The sequence below is a fragment of the Peromyscus californicus genome, unplaced genomic scaffold, assembly GCF_007827085.1.
Source record: "Peromyscus californicus insignis strain IS unplaced genomic scaffold, ASM782708v3 Scaffold_15__1_contigs__length_86483966, whole genome shotgun sequence".
NCBI lineage: Eukaryota > Metazoa > Chordata > Mammalia > Rodentia > Cricetidae > Peromyscus > Peromyscus californicus.
Genome location: NW_026294447.1, coordinates 66180100 through 66205019, shown reverse-complemented (window position 1 = coordinate 66205019; position 24920 = coordinate 66180100). Strand labels below are relative to the sequence as shown.

At 45.5% G+C, this 24920-nt stretch overlaps 1 protein-coding gene across 5 annotated transcripts in view; it reads right to left on the bottom strand.

Moving 5' to 3' along the window:
• Nucleotides 1–24612, bottom strand: part of Cdca7l (cell division cycle associated 7 like) — a 79445-nt gene extending 54833 nt beyond the window's left edge. For 2 of the 5 annotated variants that reach the window (XM_052739196.1, XM_052739197.1), the window contains exon 1: nt 24458–24611. In XM_052739196.1, the coding sequence (XP_052595156.1) occupies nt 24458–24481 (24 nt within the window). In that variant the 5' untranslated portion in view covers nt 24482–24611. Of the gene's footprint in view, nt 1–24457 lie in introns of all 5 variants that reach the window. The other 3 variants (XM_052739198.1, XM_052739199.1, XM_052739200.1) reach the window with 2 other exon arrangements.
• Nucleotides 24613–24920: the final 308 nt, after the last annotated feature.

Below are 24920 nucleotides of genomic sequence, written 5' to 3'. Positions count from 1 at the left end.
CTCTCATCCTTAGACAGGTTATCCAAACTAAATATTAGCAAAGACACTTCAGCTAAACTGCACCAGAGATCAAATAGTTTGACAGACATCTATGGAATATCCCATCCATTCTTCAACAGATACAGAATACTCAAAAAAAAAAAAAATTAAATAGGATTGGTGAACCCTCTGTTAATCTAACAACAACTAAGATCCAAATTAGTAAGGTCAAAGACAAAAAGGGGGAGATTACAATAGAGTCCAATGAAATTCGGGGGATCATTAGAAAATATCTTTAAAAGTTATATCCTAAAAAACTAGACAATGTAGAAAAATTCTAATAGATAAATTCCTAGCCTCACAGACCAGCCACTAAGAGGATAAAAACCATTTAAACCCCAAGCAATGAAACTATAGCAGTAAGAGCCAAGGAGAAGTCCTGGATCTGACTGACTTGTTAGGCGTGGATGACTCAACACCGACACTCACCTTTTCCACAACAGAAGGGGAAGGAATATGACCGAACGCACTCTATGAAGCCAATGTATCTTGAAACCAAAACTAGGTAAGGACACAACAACAAATAGACTGATATCCTTAATGAACACAGACACAATTCTCAATAAAATTTGTGCAAACCAAATTCAAGAATAAGGGAGCAGCAGGATGGCGCTCACAGGACACAGAGGTAAGCTTACTGTTCTTTTCCTAAATGGACATGGCACCGAACTGCCTTCTGAGTACGTTTCTCTGTAACTGTAGATTAGTGCAGCTCTCAGCCCTCATCGAGGCTTCTTTGTGCAGTGGATGGTAGTCAACAAAGACACGCACAACTCGTCAAAGCGCAGACAGCAAGTGTCTAAGCCAGTGGTTCTAACCTGTGGGTCATGACGCCTTTGGGGGTTCCTTATCACATAGCCTGCATATCGGATATTTACATTACATTCATAACAGTAGCAAAATTACAGTTATAAAATAGGACCAAAGGGCTGTAGCATTAGGAAGGTTGAGGGGTCTAAGAGGTGCTCAGCTAAAAGGGAACATCTATATTTGTATTAGTTCCTTTTCTGTTGCTGTGATAAAATGTCATGACCAAACGCAACTTAAGGAAGAAAAATATTCCCTTAGGCTTATGGTCTCAGAGGAATACTCCAAAATGGCAGGGTAGGCATGGCAGCAGGTAACCAGAGCAGGAAGCTAAGAGATCACATCTTCAACCACAAACATGAAGCAGAGAGAGAGAGAACAGGAAGAGGAGCAGGGCTATCAACTCTCAAAGCCCACTCCCAGTGACAGGCTTCCTCTAGCAACCCTCCTAAAGGGTCCATAGCTTCCCAAACAGTGCCATCAACTGGGAACCCAGCGTTCAAATGTGTGAGCCTATGGGGGACACACAACATCACACTTCCTTGCACCAAGATGCAGGGAACAGTGTGGAAGAGGGGGCAGAGAGACTTTTAAGAGCCAGAGGTTGGGAAGGACTGGGGCACAGTGTCTTCTACTGTCCCTGTACTCATGAACTCACAGCAGAAGATCAAGCTATTCAGCATGCAAGTGGAGATGGGGGGGGGGGTCACCAGTTCCCCCCTCTCCCAGAAGCTATTAACAACTGATTGCTTCTAGGGAAGGTAGAGTCAGTTTTCATTAGGGGTATGGCCCTGGTAGGTTGACCTGTTCAAATGGATGGCCCCACATCCATGCCTATAGGAGTGGTACAAATTGGACTTGGTCAGTAATTTTAAAAAAAGAACATGAGGGGCTGGAGAGATGGCTCAGAGGTTAAGAGCACTGACTGCTCTTCCAGAGGTCCTGAGTTCAATTCCCAGCACCCACATGGTGGCTCACAACCATCTGTAATGAGATCTGGCTCCCTCTTCTGTATACATAATAAATAAATAAATCTTAAAAAAAAAAAAGAACATGAAGTTGAAGGGAGTAGGAAATCTATCTGGAAAGAGTGGGAATAAATATGATCAAAATACATTATATGCATGTATGCATGAAATAATTAAAAAATTAAAATAAGTAGAACAGAGAGGAGAAAAGAAAATCACATACTATGACTGAACTATTTCATTCCAGGAGTGTAAGGATATGCACACCATCAAATGTCATACAGCACATAAATACACTTAAAGGACAAAAATTTTAGGATTACCTCAACAGACAATCAACAAAAAGACCTGTGACAAAATTCAACATCCCTTCATGGTAAAAGGTCTAGGAATAGAAAGAATATACATCAGCATAATAAAGATATGACAAACCTAGAGCCAACATTCTACTACATAAACATGAAGTATCTCCTGTAAGACTAGGACTGATACAAGGGTACCCATTCTCTCCATTCTAAATCAATGTAGTGTCTGAAGCCAAGCTAGAACAGTAAGACAACAGAAATAATAGGGATATAAAGAGGAACCAAAGAAACCAAACTACCCGTATGTGCTGATAACATGATCCTGTACTTAAAAGGCCCTAAACATTCCACCAGAAATCACTTAGCACTCATAAACAGTTTAAGCAGGGTACAAAACCAACATATAAAGAAATTAATTAGTGGCTTTTCTACATGCCAGCAATGAACTAAACACACACACACACAGAGACACACACACCAGGCGGGGGAGAACAAGATTGTCTAAAAATAAACCTAGCTGAGGAGATGCAAAGCATGTAAAAAAAAAAAAAAAAAAAAAAAAAAAAAAAAAAAAAAAAAAAAAAAAAAAAAATCAGGGCTGGAGAGATGGCTCAGAGGTTAAGAGCACTGAATGCTCTTCCAGAGGTCCCGAGTTCAATTCCCAGCACCCACATGGTGGCTCACAACCATCTGCAATGAGATCTGGCACCCTCTTCTGTATACATAATAAATAAATAAATCTTTAAAAAAAAAAAAAAAAAAAAAAAAAAAAAAAAAATCATAACACACTGAAGAAAAAAAAACTGAAGACACTACAAGATGAAAAAACCTCCCATACTCATGAATTGGCAGAAAAAAAAATATATTAGAAAAAGCAGTTTATAGATTCAATGCAATGCAATTCTCACAGAGCTAAAAAAAGAACAAAACCCCAACCCCAGTGCTCAAACAGACAAAGCACTCCTAAGCACAAACAGCAAGACAGGAGCCGCCACAGTCCCTGACCTCAGATAACACTACGGAGTCACACTAACAACATCTAGAGTCCTGGCACAGACACAAACAGACCAGTAGACCAGAACTGCAGAAACAAACCCACACAGCTACAAGAGAGGCACCAAAAACATTCACCGGTGGGGTGTGGGTGTGGGGGGAGCCTCTTCGATAATAAATAGTGCTGGGGAAATTGTGTACCCTCATGTAAAAGAATGAAAACTGAGCTCCTTATCTCTTACCCTGCATAAAAATCAATCCAAATGGATCAAAGACCCAATATAAGAAATTCTGAAACTGCTAGCGGAAAACGTAAGCAAAACATTTCAAGACACAGGTGTAGGCAAGGGCTTTCTAACAACTGGGATTATAAAACATTAAGATTTCTGTACAATGAAGGGACAGTATACAAGGTAGAAATGTCTCTGCCAACTATACATCTGACAGGAAATTAAGAATCAGAATCTGTAAGAATCCCAAAAAGCGAATCATCTAATCAATCAATGGGCTAATGAACTGGATATTTCTCCAAGAGCAAATGCAAAGGGTATCTGGAGACCTGTCGAACTGCCCAAAGTCCCGAGACAAGAAGGAAATGTAAGCTCAAACTGCTTTAAAGTTCTATTTCACCCCAGTCAGAAGGGCATCAACACGTGCCGGGGAGGGTGTGCTCAAGAGGCAGAATCCTTATTCATTGCTGGTGGGAATGTAACCTGCAGAGACAGCCACCATGGGTCAAAAGTGTAAAAATGGAGATAACCATATGATCCAGCCGGTAACCCCCGGTGTATACTCAGACAACTCAGTCAGTGGAACACAACAATTTTACACACTACATTTACTGCTACACTGTCCATAATAGACAAGACAGAACCAGCCTAGAAGTCAATCAACAGATGAGTAGATATGCAGCATTTGGCACAGACACACAAAAGAGTTTTATTTGGTTCTAACAAAAAAGGAAACTACCACGTTTGTGGGGAAAGGAACAGAACTGAAAATAATTGTGTTAATCAAAATTAGCCAGTCAGAATGACAAACACATGTTTTCTGTCTTGTGGAATCTACACGCAGATTCATATCTAGATAGATAGTGCATAAAAGTAGAAAGATGACTGAGAGGAAAGGAAGAGGTCTAACAGGAGGGGAAACAAGAGAGGAGAAATATGTCATCCGAGTGGGAGCTGTGAGAGGAGGAAGGGGCCCAGCGAGAGGAAGCCAGTGTGGGATGGGGGATGGTGGGGATGGTGGGGATGGGGATGGGGGATGGTGAGTGTGGGGATGGGGGATGGTGAGTATGGGGATGGGGGATGGTAACTGTGGGGATGGGGGATGGTGAGTGTGGGGATAGGGGATGGTGAGTGTGGGGATGGGGGATGGTGGGGATGGTGAGTGTGGGGATGGGGGATGGTGGGGATGGTGAGTGTGGGGATGGTGAGTGTGGGGATGGGGGATGGTGGGGATGGTGAGCTTGGGGATGGTGAGCGTGGGGATGGGGGATGGTGGGGATGGTGAGTGTGGGGATGGTGAGTGTGGGGATGGTGAGTGTGGGATGGGGGATGGGGGATGGTGAGTGTGGGGATGGTGAGGGGGCAAAAATGTATATATGAATACATGAATGGAAATGTCACAATGAAACCCAGTTCTCTGTTGCTAACCAAACATTTGAAATTTTTCTTTCCTTTGTTCAAAGCAGCATATTCAGTTGTCAAGTCAGGCAGTTATCTTCAACGGGTCATCAAACGAATCAAAAGCAGGCTGTCCTACATAATGCAGAGCATTACTCAGCCTTAGAAAGGAAAGAAATCTGGCTCACAGTTACATGCTAAGTCAAACAGGCTGGTTGCAAAAAGAACAACAAATGCTAAGTGGAGGCGTGATGGGTGTGGTAAGTAGAAGAGCTACAGTTTTAGTCACACAGGAAGAGTTCTGGAGACAGATCACACGGAAACGACACCACGGACCTACTGTTGTTTTTGCTCCTTTGGGGGGCTGCCACCCTGCTCCCAAATAAATCACACACAGAGGCTTATCCTAGTTATAAATGCCCAGCCTCAGCTTGGCTTGTTTCTAGCCAGCTTTTCTTAAATTACCCTGCTACCTTTTGCCTCCAGGCTTTTCCGTTTTCTTCTGTGTATCTTACTTTCACTCTTACTTCCTGGGTGGCCGTGTGGCCGTGTGGCCATGTGGCTGTGTGGCCGTGTGGCTGTGTGGCTGGCCCCTTCTTTTCTCGATCCTTCTCTTGCTCCTCCTTCCTCCGCCCAGATTTCTCCTTCTACTTAGCCTCTCTGCCTGCCAGCCCCACCTATCCTTTCTCCTGCCTCACTATTGGCCATTCAGCTCTTTATTAGACCATCAGGTGTTTTAGACAGGCACAGTAACACAGCTTCACAGAGTTAAACAAATACAACATAAACAAAAGTAACACACCTTAAAATAATATTCCACGACAACCTACCTTCATGCTGGGAAATGGTTCTGAGGGGAAAGCTATGTTATGTGTACTTTACCATAATTTAAAAAATCAACAAAAGACAAATTTGAAAAGTGGGTGGGGGCATCCTTAATTAAGAGTGCAGTCTTAAACTGGTAAGTTCCGCTTTGGCCCAGTCTACTGCTGCCAACACTTCAGATGCATGTGGGCTGAGAACCCAACCTTCTCCGGGAAGGCAGGTGCAGATACACTGCACATGAGCCAGGGTTCAGCTTCAGGACTCCATAACCACCATCAAGCCCCAGTACTCAGATTCCAACCCACAGCAGTTACCCGAGGGTCCAGGATGGAGTCCAGCTTTGCTGCATCCTAAGGAGTACTGATAAAAACCTGCTAAGTTCTGCTTCTCACCAAGTGCCCCTTCCCAGCATCCCTACAACAGAGGAATGCTTTAGAGCAGTGGTTCTCAATGTGGGGGTCACATAAGACCATCAGAAAACACAGATGTTTACATTACGATTCCTAATAGTAGCAAATTTACAGTTATGAAGTAGCAACGAAAATAATTTTATGGTTGGGGGTCACCACACCATGAGGAACTGTATTAAAGGGTCACAGAATTAGGACCTACTGTAGGAGGGTTCCATTACCACCCTGGCTCCTGCCGACCCAAGTCTTAATTGAAATTCCATTACAAAAAGAAACTAATAAACTATCAAACATGCCTCAAAGTGCCAGCTGGCTTCCAGTCAGGTATTTATTTCTGAAAATAAATCAATGTAAGGCATCATTAAACTTTTATATCATACAATTAAAGTATAATTTTAATTAAGGCTTAGTTTTTCTACATCTCACAGATACTTAAATTAACTGTTCCTATATCAAAATATACCACCTAGCCATGGGGAACATATTCATCATCTACTACCTTTTTCTTTCTTAATATGGTGGTGGGGGGGGGAGTTGTATCTCACGTACCTCAGGCTAGCCTTTGACTTCAGATCCCCTGCCTCCACCTCTCCAGTCCTGGGATTACAGGCGTGCTCCAGCAGGCTCTGTGTGGTGTTGGAGAGGGAACCCAGAGCTCTGTGTATGCCAGGGAAGCACCCCGCCGGCAGGGCAGCATCCCCTGCCCATCCTTAGTAAAGGAAAATAATAAGATCCTCCTTTAAAGCCAATTAATTAAGGCCTGATGCTGACACAGCCTCAGGAAATGCTTTGTACTCCAGGAATGTGAGTGAGCATTTCACCTGGGAACAGGCTCCACCTTACGCTCCTCACAAGGTCAAAGCAACCCGTTCTGTAAGGTGGAGAGTCCTGTGCGTGTGAAGAAACGCTGCTTAGAGAAGCCACCGCTTCAGCTTCCCCTCGACCCACCACCAAAGCCGAGGTACGGCGTTTCCTACTTTTTTTTTCTTTCTCTCTCTTTTGTTGTTTTGGGGGCGGTGAGACAGTCTCACTGTGTAGGCCCACCCAGCCTGTAACTGGACCAGGCAGGCCTCACACTCATAGAGATCCACCTGCCTCTGCCTCTAGAGTGCTGGGATTAAAAGTGCATGTGACCATGCCCAGCCCAAACACAGTAATTCCTTCAAATCTTATACAAATAAACTAGTTGGTATATAAGAAGCACATGTCACACGGTTTTGAAGAACTGACTCAGATGCGGGTCACAGAGCTCAGTATAAACCTAGGCTGTGGAGGCATGCTCAATCACAAGCACTTCAAAGTCTAGCAGCTGATGTGGTCAATCAGATGTAGAGTTCAAAAGTAACCCATCAAGGAGGACATCATCAATGTGATCCACATACAACTTCTTTCTTAAAATTTAGCCGGGCGGTGGTGGCGCACGCCTTTAATCCCAGCACTCGGGAGGCAGAGCCAGGCGGATCTCTGTGAGTTCGAGGCCAGCCTGGGCTACCAAGTGAGTCCCAGAAAAGGCGCAAAGCTACACAGAGAAACCCTGTCTCGAAAAACCAAAAAAAAAAAAAAAAAAAAAAAAAAAAATTCAAAGAAAAAAACAGTTGCACCAAACATCTGCTACAAACAGGATAAATTATCACTAACACTCCTGGGATATTTTGATCACACTCTGACACACCCAAGACTGACAATAAAGTTTACTTTGAATCAGAGGGCAGAGCTATCCACTACCTGACCAAATTAGTCATAGAGGTTTTGGAGGACTGAGGACATATAGAGAGGCACAGGAAGTAGTAGGGTGGGGCTTAGAAAGATTCTCACAGCTGGGCAGTGGTAGCACACACCTTTAATCCCAGCACTCGGGAAGCAGAGCCAGGAGAATCTCTGTGAGTTCGAAGCCAGCCTGGTCTACAGGGCAAGATCCAGGACAGGCTCCAAAGCTACACAGAGAAACCCTGTCTCGAAAAACCAAAAAAAAAAAAAAAAAATTCTCGCTCCTTTTTTTGGATCAAGGAAGGAGAGAGAGGTAGTCACTGGTCACTTTTCTGCTGTTTCTTTGTTCAGGTTGTTACCCAGATATCTGACTCTCGAGCCTTTATTGATAAAGAATAAATAAACGCTTCAAACACTCTTGCATAAAGGGTCACAGATGCAAGGGCGGGGGAGTATGAATGCAGTGACTAGGCAACACAGAAGATGCTAAAAATTCCGTGTCTGACTCTTCCAGGGTCCTGGTAATTAAAGGAAAGGGAATAAAACAGACTTTCATCTAGTAACTCTTGCTTCAGTTTTGAAGACCTGCTCGGTAACGGGAATGTGTGACAAGAGAGACACCAATATTCAGAGTGAGCTGGAGGGCAAATGGGCGCTATTTCTGTAAGAACTTGTGTACAAATGATATGCGGCGCTGGTTACCACATGGAAAAGTCACAGCCATGACAAAACCCAGTATCAGCATCAGAGCTTTATTATGAGGAAGAGGAGTGTGTGGCGGGGGGACAAAAGAACCAGACCTGGGGAAAGCATGTGCAGGGAGAACAGAACAGAGAGAAGAGGTGGGGTCTGTGTCCGGCTCTTTAAGGCGCAGGTGGGCTTACGGAGCTACACCACGCATGTGCAGATTGTGGGACAACACCGCGTAATCACTAGCACACACTGGTGACGTAAGACGCAAGACCCCTTGCCTAGCTCCTGAACTGGCATGTGCGATCATGCAGCTGGAGTGCGGCAGAATCCCAACAACTTGGATCATATTTGCCCAAAACATACAAAGAAATGGGAAGAGTGACTCACTCAAAAGGAGAAATAAATGGGCTGAAACTATCCCCATGAAGATTCAGATACTGGGCTTCCCCTTAAGCAGCAAAAAACAAGCACAAAGAACTATAGGAACTAAGGAGTGCTGCTGAGCAACTCACCCCAGACTGCTGTGGGATGTTCTGTATGGCAAATGTGTTGCTCTGATTGGTTGGTAAATAAATCACTGATTGGCCCGTGACCAGGCAGGAAGTATAGGCGGGACAAGGAGGAGAATAAAGCTGGGAAGTGGAAGGCTGAGTCAGAGAGACACTGCCAGCCGCCACGATGACAAACAGCATGTGAAGATGCCAGTAAGCCACAAGCCATGTGGCAAGGTATAGATTAATGGAAATGGATTAATTTAAGCTGTAAGAACAGTTAGCAAGAAGCCTGCCATGGCCATACAGTTTGTAATCAATATAAGTCTCTGTGTTTACTTGGTTGGGTCTGAGTGGCTGTGGGACTGGCAGGTGAGAGAGATTTGCCCTGACCCTGGGCCAGGCAGGAAAACTCAAGCTACACCAGACAAAACACTGCATCCTGCAGACCAGCTCATAAGCTCAGGAAGTCCCTGAAACTGACCAGATTCACAAAGTCCCTCTCCTCACAACCTCACATCAGCAGTAAGCTCAGGAAGTGTACAACCCAAAGGCTTCAGGAAGTTCCTGAAACTGATTAGATTCACAAGCTCCTTCTCACAATCTCACATCAGCAAGAACTGGCAAGAGATACCCCAAGGCCAGCAGATGCACCTGGAAAGGCTCAGACCTGGCAAGCTGGCTAAAAGAGGCGGAGACTAACTGGAAAGGACAGATTCAGTAGTGTGCCCCACTGTCATTCGCTGCAGACAGCTTTTGGCGCTTTTGGCGATGCGGCTGCCTTTGAGTCATTTTCCAGGCCTGTAAGTTACCCCTCCCCCAAACAAACCCATTGACTGACTGAACTTTGGTAGTACCTTTACTTTAGTGCATCACTGATTCTCTTATCAGGGCAAACAGATGTCGGTTCACATTCCCGTCTGACAAACAATAGTCTGTAAACAGTCTCCTAAATTAATGAAAGATATTATTATACAACATGAGAAGCACAATGGACTCCACAGAGAATCAATCTGTTCTCACTTTGTTTCCTTGTAGGGCTGGGGGTCTAAGCCCCGGGACTCTTACCTGATAGGCACATGCTCCACCACTGAGCTACATGCCCAGCTTCAACCAGGATGAACGGAGAAACACACACGGAGACGCGGTATTACTGCTGAAAGCTACTGATAAAGAAACTTAGCAATCTACTTGTCACATACAGGGTGTGTTCAACTGGACAGTCAGAAACCTTGTGAAGGAAGGCAGCACAATGATGTACAATACACTGTCAGCAAAACCCTGTCAAACAAACATGCAGCATATGGGAGAAAACTGTCTTTCGAAAATGGACAGAAATAAAGATATTTTCAGATTGCAAGTGTGAATTAGTTCACTACCACTACTATTAGCAACCAGAACTGGTTACAGGTCAAGTCATTCAGACTGAATGGAAGTGACAGGAACTCAGAGCCATGCAAAGTCACCCAGCACTCAAGGAAAGATAAATACAGAGAAACATAGGCATGTATTATTGTAGTCTGGTTCTAACTCTTTTTATTAACTACAGAATTAGAAAACTTAGAAATCTACAATAAAGGTGTCATTTATAACATCAACAACAAAGGCTAGAGAATGGACATGCACTGGGCAGTTTTTATTAATGAAATTAAATTACTATTAAACTTACAATATAGGATGCTATCTATAGTGGTCAGAACCACAGAAAATATCTATAGAAAGCACTAAAGAAGTGTGAACCAGGGAGTGGTGGCACACGCCTTTAGTCTCAGCAATTGGGGGGCAGAGGCAGGCGGATCTCTGTGAGTTTAAGGCCAGCCTGGTCTACATAGAAAAGCCAAGGACAACCAGGATACACAGAGAAACCCTGTGTTGCAGGAATCTTAAATTGGTCTTTAAAAAAACAAAACAAGCCGGGCGGTGGTGGCGCACGCCTTTAATCCCAGCACTCGGGAGGCAGAGCCAGGCGGATCTCTGTGAGTTCGAGGCCAGCCTGGGCTACCAAGTGAGTCCCAGGAAAGGCGCAAAGCTACATGGAGAAACCCTGTCTCGAAAAACAACAACAACAACAACAACAAAAAAAAAAAAAAAAAAAAAAAAAACCAAAAAAAACCTGAGCCAGATATTGGGGTAAATACTGAAAGATCAGAGAGACAAGGAAACAAGCAACTAGAGAAACGTCTTGCCACTACAGAATCCTCAGGCCGAATGGAAGGTGAGATCCTATCTCCACGAATCCTCTGACCAAAAGCCTCTGAGTCCTCAGCCGAAAAGGCTCTAGTTCCTGTCTCCTCACACCTTATATGCCTTTCTCTGCCCTGCCACTTCACTTCCTTCCTAGTGCTGAGATTAAAGGCCTGTGTGCTGCCCAAGCAAAGGCATGAGATCTCAAGTGCTGGGATTAAAGGTGTGTGCCACCACTGCCTGGCTCTGTTTCTCTCCTAGACTCAATCAATCTCATGCAGTCCGGGGTGGCTCTGAACTCACAGAGATCTAGACAGATCTCAGCTGTGGTGATATATTATGTACCCTAATAAACTTACCCAAGGATCAGAGGGAAGCATACATGCCTTAATCCCAGGAAGTAATATGGCAGAGCAGAGAAAGGTATATAAGGCGTGAGGACACAGGAACTCACTCTCTTTAGGCTGAGGATTTCGTAGAGGGAAGAACTAGTGGCTGGCTGCTCTGCTTCTCTGATCTTTCAGTTTTCACCCTGATGTCTGGCTCTGGGTTTTTTATTAAAAGACCATCTAAGATTCGAACATTCTGCCTCCCAAATGCTACGATTAAAGGTGTGTACCACCACTGCTTGGCCTCTATGTTTAATCTAGTGACTGGCTCTGTCCTCTGATCCTCAGGCAAGCTTTATTTGATACACAAAATAGCACCACAACCCTGTCTCAAAAAACCAAAAAAAAAAAAAAAAAAAAGGAGGGAGGCAGGCGAGAGAAATCAACATAAACAAGGCGGTCATGAAGGAAAGATGAAAAGGTGTAAGGTGCCAAGAACGTCAATGCATGTCTACAATCCCAGCACTTAAGAGGGTCAGAGTGGGCTACATGGTGAGAACCCCATCTCAAGAGGAAAAGACACATAGAAAGCATAAAAGAAAGGCACGCAGGGCCTGGTGGCAGGTCTACAATCTCAAGCTACTCCAAAGGCTAACGCAGGAAGATCCAAGGACGGCCTAGGCTACAGAGTTAAGTCTGAGGTCGGCGTGACTTACTTAACAAGACCCTCTCTCAAAAAGAATGTCGGTGATACAGTTCAGTGGCAGAACGCTTGGTTAGCAGCTTAAGGCCTGGGTTTATGCTCCAGCCCTGCAAAATGTATTTATTTATTTTATTTAGTATAATGATACAGCTAAATGCTAATTAGAGGAGACTCACATCAGATCCTGCTGAAAGAAAAAGACAGAAAACACATAACACAAAAGCTGTTACAGAGACAGTGTGAACGAGGTCAACTAACCCAGACAGTGTTAACACTTTCCAATACATGCTCCAAAATCAAAGCTTCAAAAATGCAAGAGGGAACAGCCTGACGGTATCGGATACAGATGCAGACGTCAACACCTCAGTTTCAACAAGAATGGAATAGTGAACAGCCCAGAACAGAAGGCTTCAACAATAAACCAGCCAAAAGACACAAAGAACACAACTCAACAAAGCATGAGTTTTTTCTCAAGTATACACATCCAATTATCCACTATCCAGACCAGACCACATGCTAGACTAAACAATAAATGTGATACATTTTAAATAACTAACATCATAAAACTATCTTTCCTGACAAGTAGAATTAAAATGGGAAATCAGAAACTGCAGGGAAGCAGGCAAGTTCTCAAGTAAACAGAAATCAAACTTTCTCCCAGGCAGCCAATGAGGCAGAGAAGAAATCACAAGAAATGAGAAAATACAAGTTGAGCATCCCTATCTCAAAAATCCAAAACCTGAAACGTTCCAAAATCCGAACTTGGTTGAGTCCTTCATGATGGAAAATTACATAACATCATAATACGATAGGTTTTGTTTTGTTTGTTTGTTTGTTCCTGGTTTTCCCAGACAGGGTTTCGCTGTGTAGCCATGGCGGTTCTGGAACTTACTCTGTAGACAGGCTGGCCTCTAACTCACAGAGATCCGCCTGCCTCTGCACCACCACCACTCTGCTTAACATGATAGTTTTATGAACAAATAAATTACATTCAGCCTATATGCAGAAGGTTTTGTTTTGCATTCTGACTCGAGTTCCACCTCAAAATAGCTTTTATGTATAAGCAAACACTCAATGAAATAAATGCTTTTGGTCCCAAGCATTCGGATGAGCAATACTCAACCTGTGCCTTGAAACAAACGTAACCAAATCTGTGCACTACGGCAAACCCTGCGCTGTCTGGGACAGGCACAGCCGTAAATGTGCACATTAACAGGAAGATCATTAACTTCATACATTAAGGAACCAGAAAAACACACAGCAAAGTGGACCCAGAGCCGACGGAAGAACTACTAAAGATTACAGCCGTGACAAAATCGGGGATAAAATCACAACAGAGAGTAAGGGATAAAACAAAGTTGGCTTTTCAAAATATTAACAAAATTAGCAAGCCTTCTGGTTCACTGACTTGAAAACAGGGAATCTTCAGGCACTAAAATCAGAAAACAAATGAAGGGACATTATCATAAGTTTACAAAGGTTTTTAAAACGAAGCATTTAGGAGACCTACAGGTGACCGCATGCCAGAACTTGGCTCACATAGATAAAATGAACACAATTCTGGTAACACACTGCCTACCAAGACTCAATGACAAAGAAAAAGAAGACCAGAATAGACCTACAGCTAACAAGAATTTGGATCAGTGATCAAAACTGTCCCCAGAAGTAATGAACTCTGGTAAAACACTTAATAGAGTATCCTCAACCTCCTCCAAAGAAGGTGAAGAGGGAAAAAAATCCCTTAACTCTACCTAGGAGACCACCACCTGATACCAAAGCCAGACAAAGCCTGGTCAAGAGTGTAGAGCAATACCCTCATGAGGCAAACCCCTTCACACAATGCCAGCAAACTTAATCAGCAATACAGCAAAAAGATGCCCGCAAGACAAGCGAGGTGTGCTGCTACAATGCAAAACAGCTTAACATATGAAATGTAAATGCATTATATTGAAATTAAGGGGGAAGAGACCATCGCAGCTCATACAAAAAAATCATCAGAGAAAACTCTGAGAAAAACAAAATCAACAATAATGGAAGGGAACTGCATCAATATATTAAAATCCACGATTACTCTCAATGGTGAACCAAAGACTGACATGTCTAAAGAACAGGGATAAGCTAAGCCTTTCACCTCAGCAACATAGTCTTGAAAATTCTAGCACTCAGGCAAGAAAAAAAAAGATGAATAGAGGGCATCTGGGCTGGAAATGAGTAAAACACATCTGTCAGGACGTAACACATCCGTGTGCAGTGGGCACTGGAGAGTCCACAGGAGAGCTGTCACTAGTCCATACACAGTAACGTTCCAGGACATAAAGTCACAGAGCAATTACCTGCCACTAACAAGCAACAATCCAACAAACAAATCACAAAACAATTCCATTTACACAGGCATAAAAAATGAGCAACGAGGCAGATGTCTTACATACACCCCAACTAAAACACCATATCTGAAGACTTGAGACACCGGAAATACACACCCTCCTCTGTCCGTGGATCAGACATGGCCTCGTCAAGACGCCTGTACTGGTCAAAGCTATGTGCAGATTTCACACGATCCCGTCAAAATCTCAGTGATGTTTCTGGCAAACATTGAAAAGCCCCTCTTAAAGGTCATGTAGAATTTGGCGGGACTTTAACTATCTTAAAGTAAGACTAGCGTTGAAGAACACCCCTTCCTGACTTCGGCCCACACTGCAAAGCTGCTGGGATCCAGCAGGTGGCGCTGCATGGATCGAAACCAACAGGAGAATGAAGACTGGCCACTCACGGTTAAAGGGGCAGCAACATTATCAGAAAGAACGTTCTAATCAAGAAACAGTGTTAAGGGAAGCTCCTACACATGACGGCACGAAGCTGGACTCTTAAGCCACCCACCAAGGTAATTAGAAAACCTAAATGTGAGAGTCACCTCTGTCTACCAGCTCTTAAAAGAAACAGGGGATTCATGACATGGTGAACTAGACTTCACAAGAATGAAAGGGCTGAACCCTGGCCTAAACACGGCAGGATCCCCACAACTAAGTGATATGAAAAAATAATTTCTATGCTTACTTTGGCAGCATATATACTAAAAATAAATAACTTTTTTTTTTTTTTTTTTTTTTTTTTTGCAAAAGACGTTGCCTAAACAGTGCAAAGACAGCCTGCAGAGCAAATTCATTCTATCTCATAAATAACATCCAGAACTAGAAAACTAGGAAATGGGCAAAGGACCTGGAGTGACAATCCTATAGAGATGCACAGAGATGGCCAGCATGCATGGCATGAAAGGCATCTCTAACCCCAGCACTGGGGAGGCAGAGGCAGGGGGTCTCTGAGTTTGAGCCCAGCCTGGTTTATAGAACAAGTTTCAGGCCAGTGCTACATAGTAAGAGCCTGCCTCAAAAAAAAGAGTGAAATTCTGACACATGCTAGTACATGGATGAACATATTAAACACTGTGCCAAGTGGAATATTCCAGTCACAACAGGAAGGTGCCGAGTATCGCACTGCACTATGTATAGTGATATCTGATAGTCAAATTCTCAGAGAAATTAGGATAGAGGCACCGGGGTGCATGTGGTACACATATGTAAGGATGTGCACGCCGGTGTGCTTGAGTGTAGAGGCTAAAAGTTGACGTAGGTGTGGGCAATCAATCTCTACCCTTTTTCAAGCTCACTGATGTGTCCAGACTGGTTGCTCAGGTATCCTCCTGCCTCTGCTTCCCCAGCACTGGGATTATAGTCATACACTGCCACACCTGGCCTTTCGTGTGGGTACTGGGGATCTGAACCCAGGTCCTCACACTTGGCCAGAGCTCCACTGCCCGCGCCATCTCCCCAGGCCTTATCAGCACATAGTTAAGAACATTAACATTGTTTTAAACTGCCATCTCTCTCCGGAACTTTCTGGCATTCTAAACGGAAGCTTTGTACCCCCACTGCCTTTCCCAGAGATTATACTGCTGCCGTCATAGGCCATCCTGCCCCTAGGTCCCTCAGATGACAGCCACAGAGGGAATCAAAGCCCGTTATTAACATCAAACACACCCACACCTCTACCAGAGGCTCACAATCAAAACGGTTTCTCGTTCATGCTACACACTCATCATCAGCCAGGTGGAGGTCCCTCGCACACCAGATCACCTGACAGAGCCTGCACGCCTGGAATGCTGGCAGGTACCAGGGCGGAGACAAGAGGTACCAGGATCACAGGCTGCCATTTAAAGATTCATAGTTCACTGGCTGGGGCAAGTTAAATATACCCTTTGCTTGTGTTTCAAAGAGCCAGAGAAGCAGAAGCCTCTTGACTCAGAAGAACGCTAGAGGTGAGGTCTGGAGAGGAGGCCTGGTGACTTCCACACTGGGCCTGGAAGGCAGGCAGTCTGGAAGACAGCTCTACACATGCATGAGAGACCAAGAGTCAGCAGTGGCAGCACTGTTCCAGCCTATATCCAGCCAGAACCTATTTATTAAGCATCTACTATGTACTGGGTACTGTGCACAGTCCAAGAATGGGGTCGTGTGAGAATTCTGAGTACTTGTAAGAAAACTACAAGAAAACAAGTGCTGTGGGATGTCTTTCTGTATGCTGTGAATATGTGTTGCTCTGATTGGTGGATAAATAAAGCTGCATTGGCCTATGGCAAGGCAGCTTAGAGGCAGGTGGGAAATCCAAGCAGATATACAGGGAGAAGAAAGGAGAGGAGGGAGAGACACCAGCAGCCGCCAAAGGAACAGCAAGATGCCAGCAGACCAGTAATGCCATGGTTACAGGGCAACTTACAGATTAATAGAAATGGGTTAAGTTATAAGAGCTAGCTAGCAAGAAGCCTGCCATAGGCCATGCAATTGGTAATTAATATAAGCCTCTGAATGATTATTTTATACGTGGCTGTGGGGCCACAGGGCAGGGTGGGACCAGAGAAACCTTTCGGTTGCAAACAAGTGCTATGGACTATGCTCATTGTTAATAATAAAACACCGATTGGACGGCAGCTGGGCAGGAAGTTAGGAGGGAAAGCCAACCTGAGAATGATGGGAAGGAGGAAAGTGGATTCCAGCAGGCGCCAGTCAGCTGCCAAGGAAGCAAGACAACAGAAAACGAGGTAACAAGCCACGTGGCAAAGCACAGATAAGATGTACGGGTTCATTTAAATGGGAGAGTTAGCCAGGAGCAAGCCTGAGCTATTGGCCGAGCACCTGTAAATAATATAAGCCCCTGAGTGATTATTTTAAATGCGGCTGTGGGACCAGGCAGGACAGAAAAGCCTCTGGTTACAAACAAGATAAAGACAAACTTGTGACCTCGGTTTCTTTAAAACCCAGCATTATTTTTAGGGTGAGTTTTTGTGTTCCTCACCAGCATAGCAGATAACACCTTACTCATGTGTTCTTCTCAACCCTGAAGTATAGCTGAGGTTATCTCCTGGTCCTGCCTGGCCCACGGTCAGGACAAATCTCTCTCACCCACCAATCCCGCAGCTGCTCAGACCCAAATAAACACACAGATGCTTTTATTATTTATAAACTGTATGACTGTGTGACTCAGCCTTCTTGTTATCTAGTTCTTATATCTTAAATTAACCCATTTCTATAAATCTATACCTTGCCACATGGCTCATGGCTTACCAGTACTTTACATCCTGCTCCTCTTGGAGGCGGCCGGCAGCGTCTCCTGACTCAGCTTTCCACTTCCCAGAATTCTCCTCTCTTTGTCCCGCCTATACTTCCTGCCTGGCTACTGGCCAATCAGCACTTTATTTATTAACTAATCAGAGCAACACATTCACAGCCCACCGAGCATCCCACAGCACTGAAGGGTTGAGAAGATGCTCTGAATAAAGTCGGCTGCTGCATGAGGCCTTCCTTGCTCTGCCTCATTTTTAGGCCCTGTTTCCCCGGGTTCACACCACCAACTACAGCAGTAAACGGTCATCTGTGTAAGGACAAGGGGTCATCTTTAGACAATGTTCATAAGGTCTGACACCTGGGAATCGAGTCTAGCAGTCTCAGAGGGGCATGTCACCCAGTGGCTGCTGGCATCAGGGAGCCTCCAGCCATAAGCAGTCATCTGTTCACAGCTGTCTACATGCTTGCCAGATGCAGTCTGCAGAGGGATTACTATCACTGGAGGACGGAACTGCCCCAGGCTCACTCAAGGGAACAACATGGACCAGCTCTTCAAACCGCTGGGGGGTGCAGGAAGCCGTTCCACAGGAACCTCAAGACATACTTGCGCAATAGACATACTAAGAACAATGCCACTAAACAAAAGGAGCCATGATCACCTCTGGAGTACCCATACAGGCAGCTGACTCCACCAGGCTCTTGGCATTGTGCCTGAATGAACAGCACACTCATTAAAATCCTAATGACAACCACTTAGTTCAAGGGAAGGTCATTAGGACACAGACACCCTCTTGCTAAGTGCCTGCAGCTGGTAGATGGGGCACTGCAGTCGGTGGAGGGTTCTGCACTGAGGTAAAGGGAGAGGAACGTAAGGGGTCCTGTGCAAAATGCTGGATGGGCCCAGGGCTTTTAACTATCTTGCTAAACAAACAAAAAAAACCTACCTCTCTCGAAGGAAAAATGTCTGGGTCAAGTTGTTGGGAGGAAGAATAAATAATAATAGTAAACATACATTATTTCTTCTTAACTCTCCCTTTTAAACCAAAATAAGAACACTAGACATTTTGCATAAAAAGGTCTTAGGGATTTCAGTATCAGGAAAAGTCTGATTTCCTCTTTAATGTCCTTTAGGGTTGAAAACTTTCCAGTGGACAGATTTTGAGGAAGGAGAATGGGATAGAGCCCCCCCCCTTTTCTTGTTTTTGCAGAGATGGGGGCATGTTAGACGGGAATTACTGATCTTCCTGCCTCAGTTTCCTGAGTTCTGGAATTACAGGTAGCTCACACTGCCAGGTCCCACCAAGGTACCCCTTCCTAGTTCAGGGCTTATTGCAGATGGCATCAGAACTTTACACCTGGCAACTCCATGTCAGCACCACAGCCAGGACAGGAAGAAGTCGTCCCAGAAATGTACTTTAAATCTCACTTAGAATTAAAACTTACACACACACACACACACACACACACACACACACACATGCAAGGACTGCTACCCTGGAGACCTCTGGGGCAAGCGTGAACTGGCCCCACATTCCTGCGACAGAAAAACCTCAAGCTGTTAGGAATAGCTAACCAGTCATAACTCACTTGTCCATTCCCTCCACTGAGCCCAACCACCTTTTTCATTTCAATTAGACAAATCTCCAGCACCTGCGATGTGCCGGTCCCTCCACCCACCAGATGAACAACCCTTCACCTGCCGCAGTGCAGTGTGGGCTGTGGGGTCACCAGTCACCGCCCCGGGGATAACTTTGAGAGTCTTATCACAGCGGCTGGGGGCCTCCAGCAGGGGCTGGGGCCGCTTCCAGATTCAGGCCAAGGTGCGACACACAAGGCGCTTTCCAGGCCGCTCTCCAGCCTCTTGGAGGAAAGGCCTCCACCTGCAGGGCAGTTGGACAAACGACTGCACTGCCTCTCAGGATGCTCTGGAGTAAACTGATGTAATCGCAGGGACCCACAACTCCAGGAATTGCACCCTGACACCGGCAGCCCTGCTGGCCAACCGCAGGCCTCGGGAATCCTAGGACTACTTCTTAAAGCTTATTGAAGCAGCTCATATACCAGAAAGTGATGCTGTTACCTGCATATCTTGAAGTTTACCCGACGGCACCCACTCAGTCCCAACCGAAGTATCTCCTAGAAACCTTTATAATGGGAAACCAAACTTTCATAATGTTTGGCATCTAGATAGCCAACTTCGACGGGAAATGTCCTTTTGGAAAAGCTGTAAGGGAGATTATTAATGAAGGCAGCAGCCTGTGGCTCAGGTAGCACAGACTCCCTTGCAGTCAGCCTCTTGTAGTACTGTGGTCCACCTGCACTTGTAAGTTTTCAAGTTAGACCAGAGGGTAGTAATGGTTAGGTCTCTAGGACACTTTCCCTCAGGCTCAACAACTTACTGGAGGATCTGAAATTCTGGACAGCGTGAGCCACTACAGATCTATGTTCAGCAAAACCTGCTTTCCCTCAGCAAACAGAAAACAATGGGGTATGCCTACCCCGGGAAGCCAGGTACCAAAGGTTTTACGGATTGAGATATTAAATACATTTAACAATGTTTAGATGAGACATCAACACAAGACACATGCTGTGCTTACTCCGGAGCACAAAGATTTCTGTCAACAGAAAATACATAAAACACACATGTAATTGATGGAACACTACAGACATCCAGCATGAAACTAAAGGGCTCTTGGAGCCTCGGAAACCAGGACTGACAGTACTGAAGAAAGCGTGGAAAAGACCAACCACACTACGACGGCAGGGAACAACACTGGATGGAAGTTCCACACCCTCGTGTCTTCTTGTCACTTTATTACATACACCATAGAAAACCTACGTAAAATTGTTCCCAAGTAAAAGCTGGGAAATGACTTTTATGAAGTATCATCTGGTGAGACCCGCCCCCACCGGAAAAAAAAAAATCAGACAGACTAGAAGCTCCCACCTGTCAGGTCCCTGACAGCATCCAGCTGCTCTGGTTGAGGAGTGAAGGAACCCTGACAGCCCCTCACAGTCAAGTAGCCTTTAAATTGCTATGTTCCCATATCCCTGACACAGGTTATAGTATGACATTTGCGCATCCTTGGCCCCAGTGATACCACAACATAGCCAGAGATTTCTAACCTCCTATCAGTTCGTCCAGACAGCAGTTCTGGGAACACAATCCCCGCTACTGGAATCCTGTCAGCAGCCCTGGACAAAGCAGTGGATTTAGTCTTATCATTAGAAAGAGATAACACAATCTACTTCCCAGACCTGCAGGGAGAATTAACCTCCAACTTTAGGGACCTAGCACAGTATGGCTCAGAAAAGGAAGTGACAATTTCCATCCCTTAGGGGAAGAAAGGGATGGCTCTGGGCTTCTCTGGGTTGCAGCAACGGTAGAGAGAAGGGGTCCGAGGGTCGAAGATGAGGAGGACAGTGTTATGGTCTCCAGTCTTCTGACAGAACAAGGCCTGGTACAGAAGCATGATAAATGGTCTGACAACTATAAAGAAAAACAGGAAGGAAGTATCAACTATTAATTCAGCCACAACACAAGTCTTTGCAGTGAGATGCAACAGCTTTTTAAAAGCGTTTTTGCACATAAAGTGTTAGCATTTACTACCATGGAAGATAATCTTTTCAGAGTGCTAGCCTTAGCTCCATCTATAAATATTCCTCCCCTCCATCCAGTTTGAAAACATTCACTAGCCACTTTTTTATAAAGAAAAGGGAAATTAATCCTCATCAATCCCCACTAAAGCTAGAAGTCTTTTTATAAAACAAATCTAGATATGGGAAGCATTAAAAATCCCTGAAGTGTTGAGGAGAAAGAGTAAGTCTCAAGAGCCACAGGACTCGAGTATGCAGGGAGCTCAAACGGACCCACAGGCTATTTCTCATTACTGCACTCTCACACTGATAACTTGGCTTAACTGGACCTGGCTCCTGGTTTTGTCATCATCAAATCAAATACCTGTGACTTCCAAGAAGTCAGTCCCACTTTGAAAGGGTCAGGCTTACCGCAAAAAGAATGAGCAAAGAATGGGTTTTTTAAATATGGGGCTATTCCAGGACAGTCAGGACTACACAGAGACCCGGTCTCAAAGAAAAAAAAACATCAAAATAATAACAATATTAAAAAGTAGGACTATTAAAATGACAAATCCTCAGAAATCACAGCTGAGCCCTGTGACCAGCTTTGGCCACCGCACATTTTAAACCAGAAAACCAGATCACTACACTTTCTAGCAATGAGGTCAATGCCAGAAAAGTTTCCCATCACGCCTTCAACAGCATGCTTTATGCACATTCATGGAACATTCAGTATCATGTCCTTCTCAAAGGGTCCAACCTGCACCCTGGAGCTAGAAGGGTTAAAGGACAGTGACATTCAAGGGCCTATCAGCCAATCTCCTGGGAAACTAAGGCATGAGACATTCAGGCTCCAGGGAGCCATGTTGTTCAGTGAGGAATCACATCCTCACCTTGAGGAGGTATTGCATGGATAGTCTGTCACTCACCATTAAAGTATAAAGACACAGTGGCCAGTCCAACAAGGACCCCACCACAGGGCAGGAGGGTGCAGATCACTGTCAGAGGACATCAAATCCAACCCACAGGTGGCAGGCTTCAACATGGTTTGGAATGCATGTGGGTGTCACCCTGGCTCAGGTATTGCTCAGAAACCTCCGCAGACACCACTTTGCTTTTTGGGAACACCTTGGGAGTGCTGTGCTTTCCAAAGGATGGGAATCATATTTACTGCATGTCTGAGATGAGAATGTGCTGCCTGCTGGGTCCTGCCATTGTGGTATGTGGCCACACCACCTCGGGTGCTCATCAGGGTACTTCATTCTCAGTGCTGGAGCTTGAAGAGCCACAGGAATTTAACACCACCGTCTGAGATGTTCCCTCACCTGCCCATCCCACAGAACCACTCTCAGCCCATTTCAATGAAAGACTGTAATCTCACATTAAAATTATGATAAGCTGGTGAACAGGAAGATTTCCAGAAGAAAAAAAAAATCATCTTACTGTGTGCTACCATTAGGAAGTCTTTACCAAAGGCAAAAGAATTTGATCACCTTACATATAGGAATTTGCCCTAATTGGGGTATAACGGGTAGTATATAATTTGTGGATTATCTCCACACAGTAAAGAGTTTACTATTTCAAAACTATCAAAAATCAGCCTCATTGCTTAACAATAAAATACTCACTTCCAGCTCCACAGTTTGGGGCATCCTGAATTTCCAAAGATCATGAACACAAGGATCAAAGTTGCAAAGAACTTTCCAGTAAAACAACAGGTTTTAGAAACGATACAATAAATTACACTTTTTGAGGACATTCACAGGCTCAAATCTGTTTGTATCGGGCTGCAGCTCTTCTGACTGCCCAGCATGCACGAGTCCCAGGGTTCCTCCATCCCAGCACATCATCAGCCAGCAGCCCCGCCCTGGGAGGAATCCTAGCGCTCAGGAAGTGGGGGCGGGAGGAAGCAATCTGCTGCACTGCAGTTGGGAGACTACTCCGGGATGAAGAGGCGGTCTTGAAAAACAAAACAACTCTTTTCCAAGGGTGTTTTGTTAAGGCCTGGAGAAGCATAGGCTACTCACGTATTCAAAGGCCACGTGCTTTAAAAACAACAACAAAAACGTAAGCCTGAGTTTGGCTCGGTACTGTTTTTCTGGATTTTATTATCTCCCTTCACTGGAGAAACCTTTTAAAGTACTCTTTCTCACAAACGTCCACTTTCAGAAAATCACTCTGCAGTCACTAACTAGACAAAGTGGTCACTGGTAGCTAGCCAGCTGGTTAGTTCCGTGATTTGCCAGCATTCAGGTAAGTGCCAGGCCTGGGCAGGCCAAGTCCAACAAAGCCAGGGAGCTGCTCCTCCAGGCTGAGCCCAGGTAGACTACAGAGGTGAGCCCTCATTGGAGGTGCGGTCAGAAGCCGGATCGAGAAAGGCAACTTTCATATGAAACATCCCGGGACCCACGCGCAGAGGGATGGCCGATTCCTTCTCTTTTCAAAGGTGTTTTTAGTTCATTTTTCAAAATGCTTTGTTTACCACTACATATAGAGGTATGTGTCCGTTTAGGTTTCTTGTGGTTGTCGTTTTTATAGTTATTTTAAAGTAGAGGGGAAACCCTGTAACTGTAAACTAACAGAAATCACAAACCCACCTCTTAATGACCGTTGGGAGACTTCAGTAAAGTTTCAAAAACTAGTTGAGCCCATAATGCATAATGGGTTTGCGCTTTGCGTAAGACTTGCAATCTCAAAGTTGTTAACTTGGCCTAAAGATGTTACCATTTGCCCCAAGTGGTAAATTCCTTTAAAACTTTTATGAAAATTCTAGAACAAACACCACAGCAACTCCTTTTAAACTCCATTACCAAGATTGGAATAGTGAGTTTTTTTTAACTGCTTTTTTTCTTCATCTTCCTGATCTCTGTGCCAGTTCCGGCAAGGAAGGGGGATTGCACGCTGCCCTCCCGTGCGCCCCTCCCCCAGGTCTCCGAGCTCAGAGCCCCTTTGCTCCCAGCCCGCAGCTCCTGCACAGGCATCCCCACCTGAGCACTGGTGGCAGCGGCCAGGCCCTCAGACTCGGAGTGGCACGGTGGGCAGCCACACACACACCTGCAGTACCTAAGTTTCCAGTACCGTGCGCTCCGCGTGGACAGCCCCACGCCAGGAACCCGGGCAGGGCAAAGCTGGACGTGCAGAAAGCGGCCGAGGACGGGGGCTAGGGGTAGGGAACCCTCACCTGGGAGCGCGTAGCCAGCTCCATCTTCCCTGCCGGGCTCAGCCTGCGCCCTGCACGCGGCCACCCGGGCTGGCGCTGCCCCGAGCACGCAGCGCGCGCGGAGTTTGCCGTGGAGCGGCGCACTGACTACGGACGGGGGGACCGCGCCGCGCCTCGAGCTACGCGCAACCTCGCACGGCCTCGGGCCACGCGCCCGCACCCGGGCCTCGCCACCTGCGGTCCTTGCCTCGCGGCCGGCGCGGGAGCGCGCGAAGGGTGCGCGCAGCCGGCATTGGCCGGCGTGTGGGCGTGCCCGGGCTTCCCCCCACCGCGCAGGGCAGCGGTGGAGCGGTCCGCCCTGGTTCGCGCGGGAGACTCCAGCTGGGGCCGCACGCGCCTCTGAGCTCCGGGTACCCGGCCCGCTCAAGCCCTGCAGCACAAGCCTCTAGGGCCTTAGGGCCTGAGTTCCCGGAGGGTTTGGCGG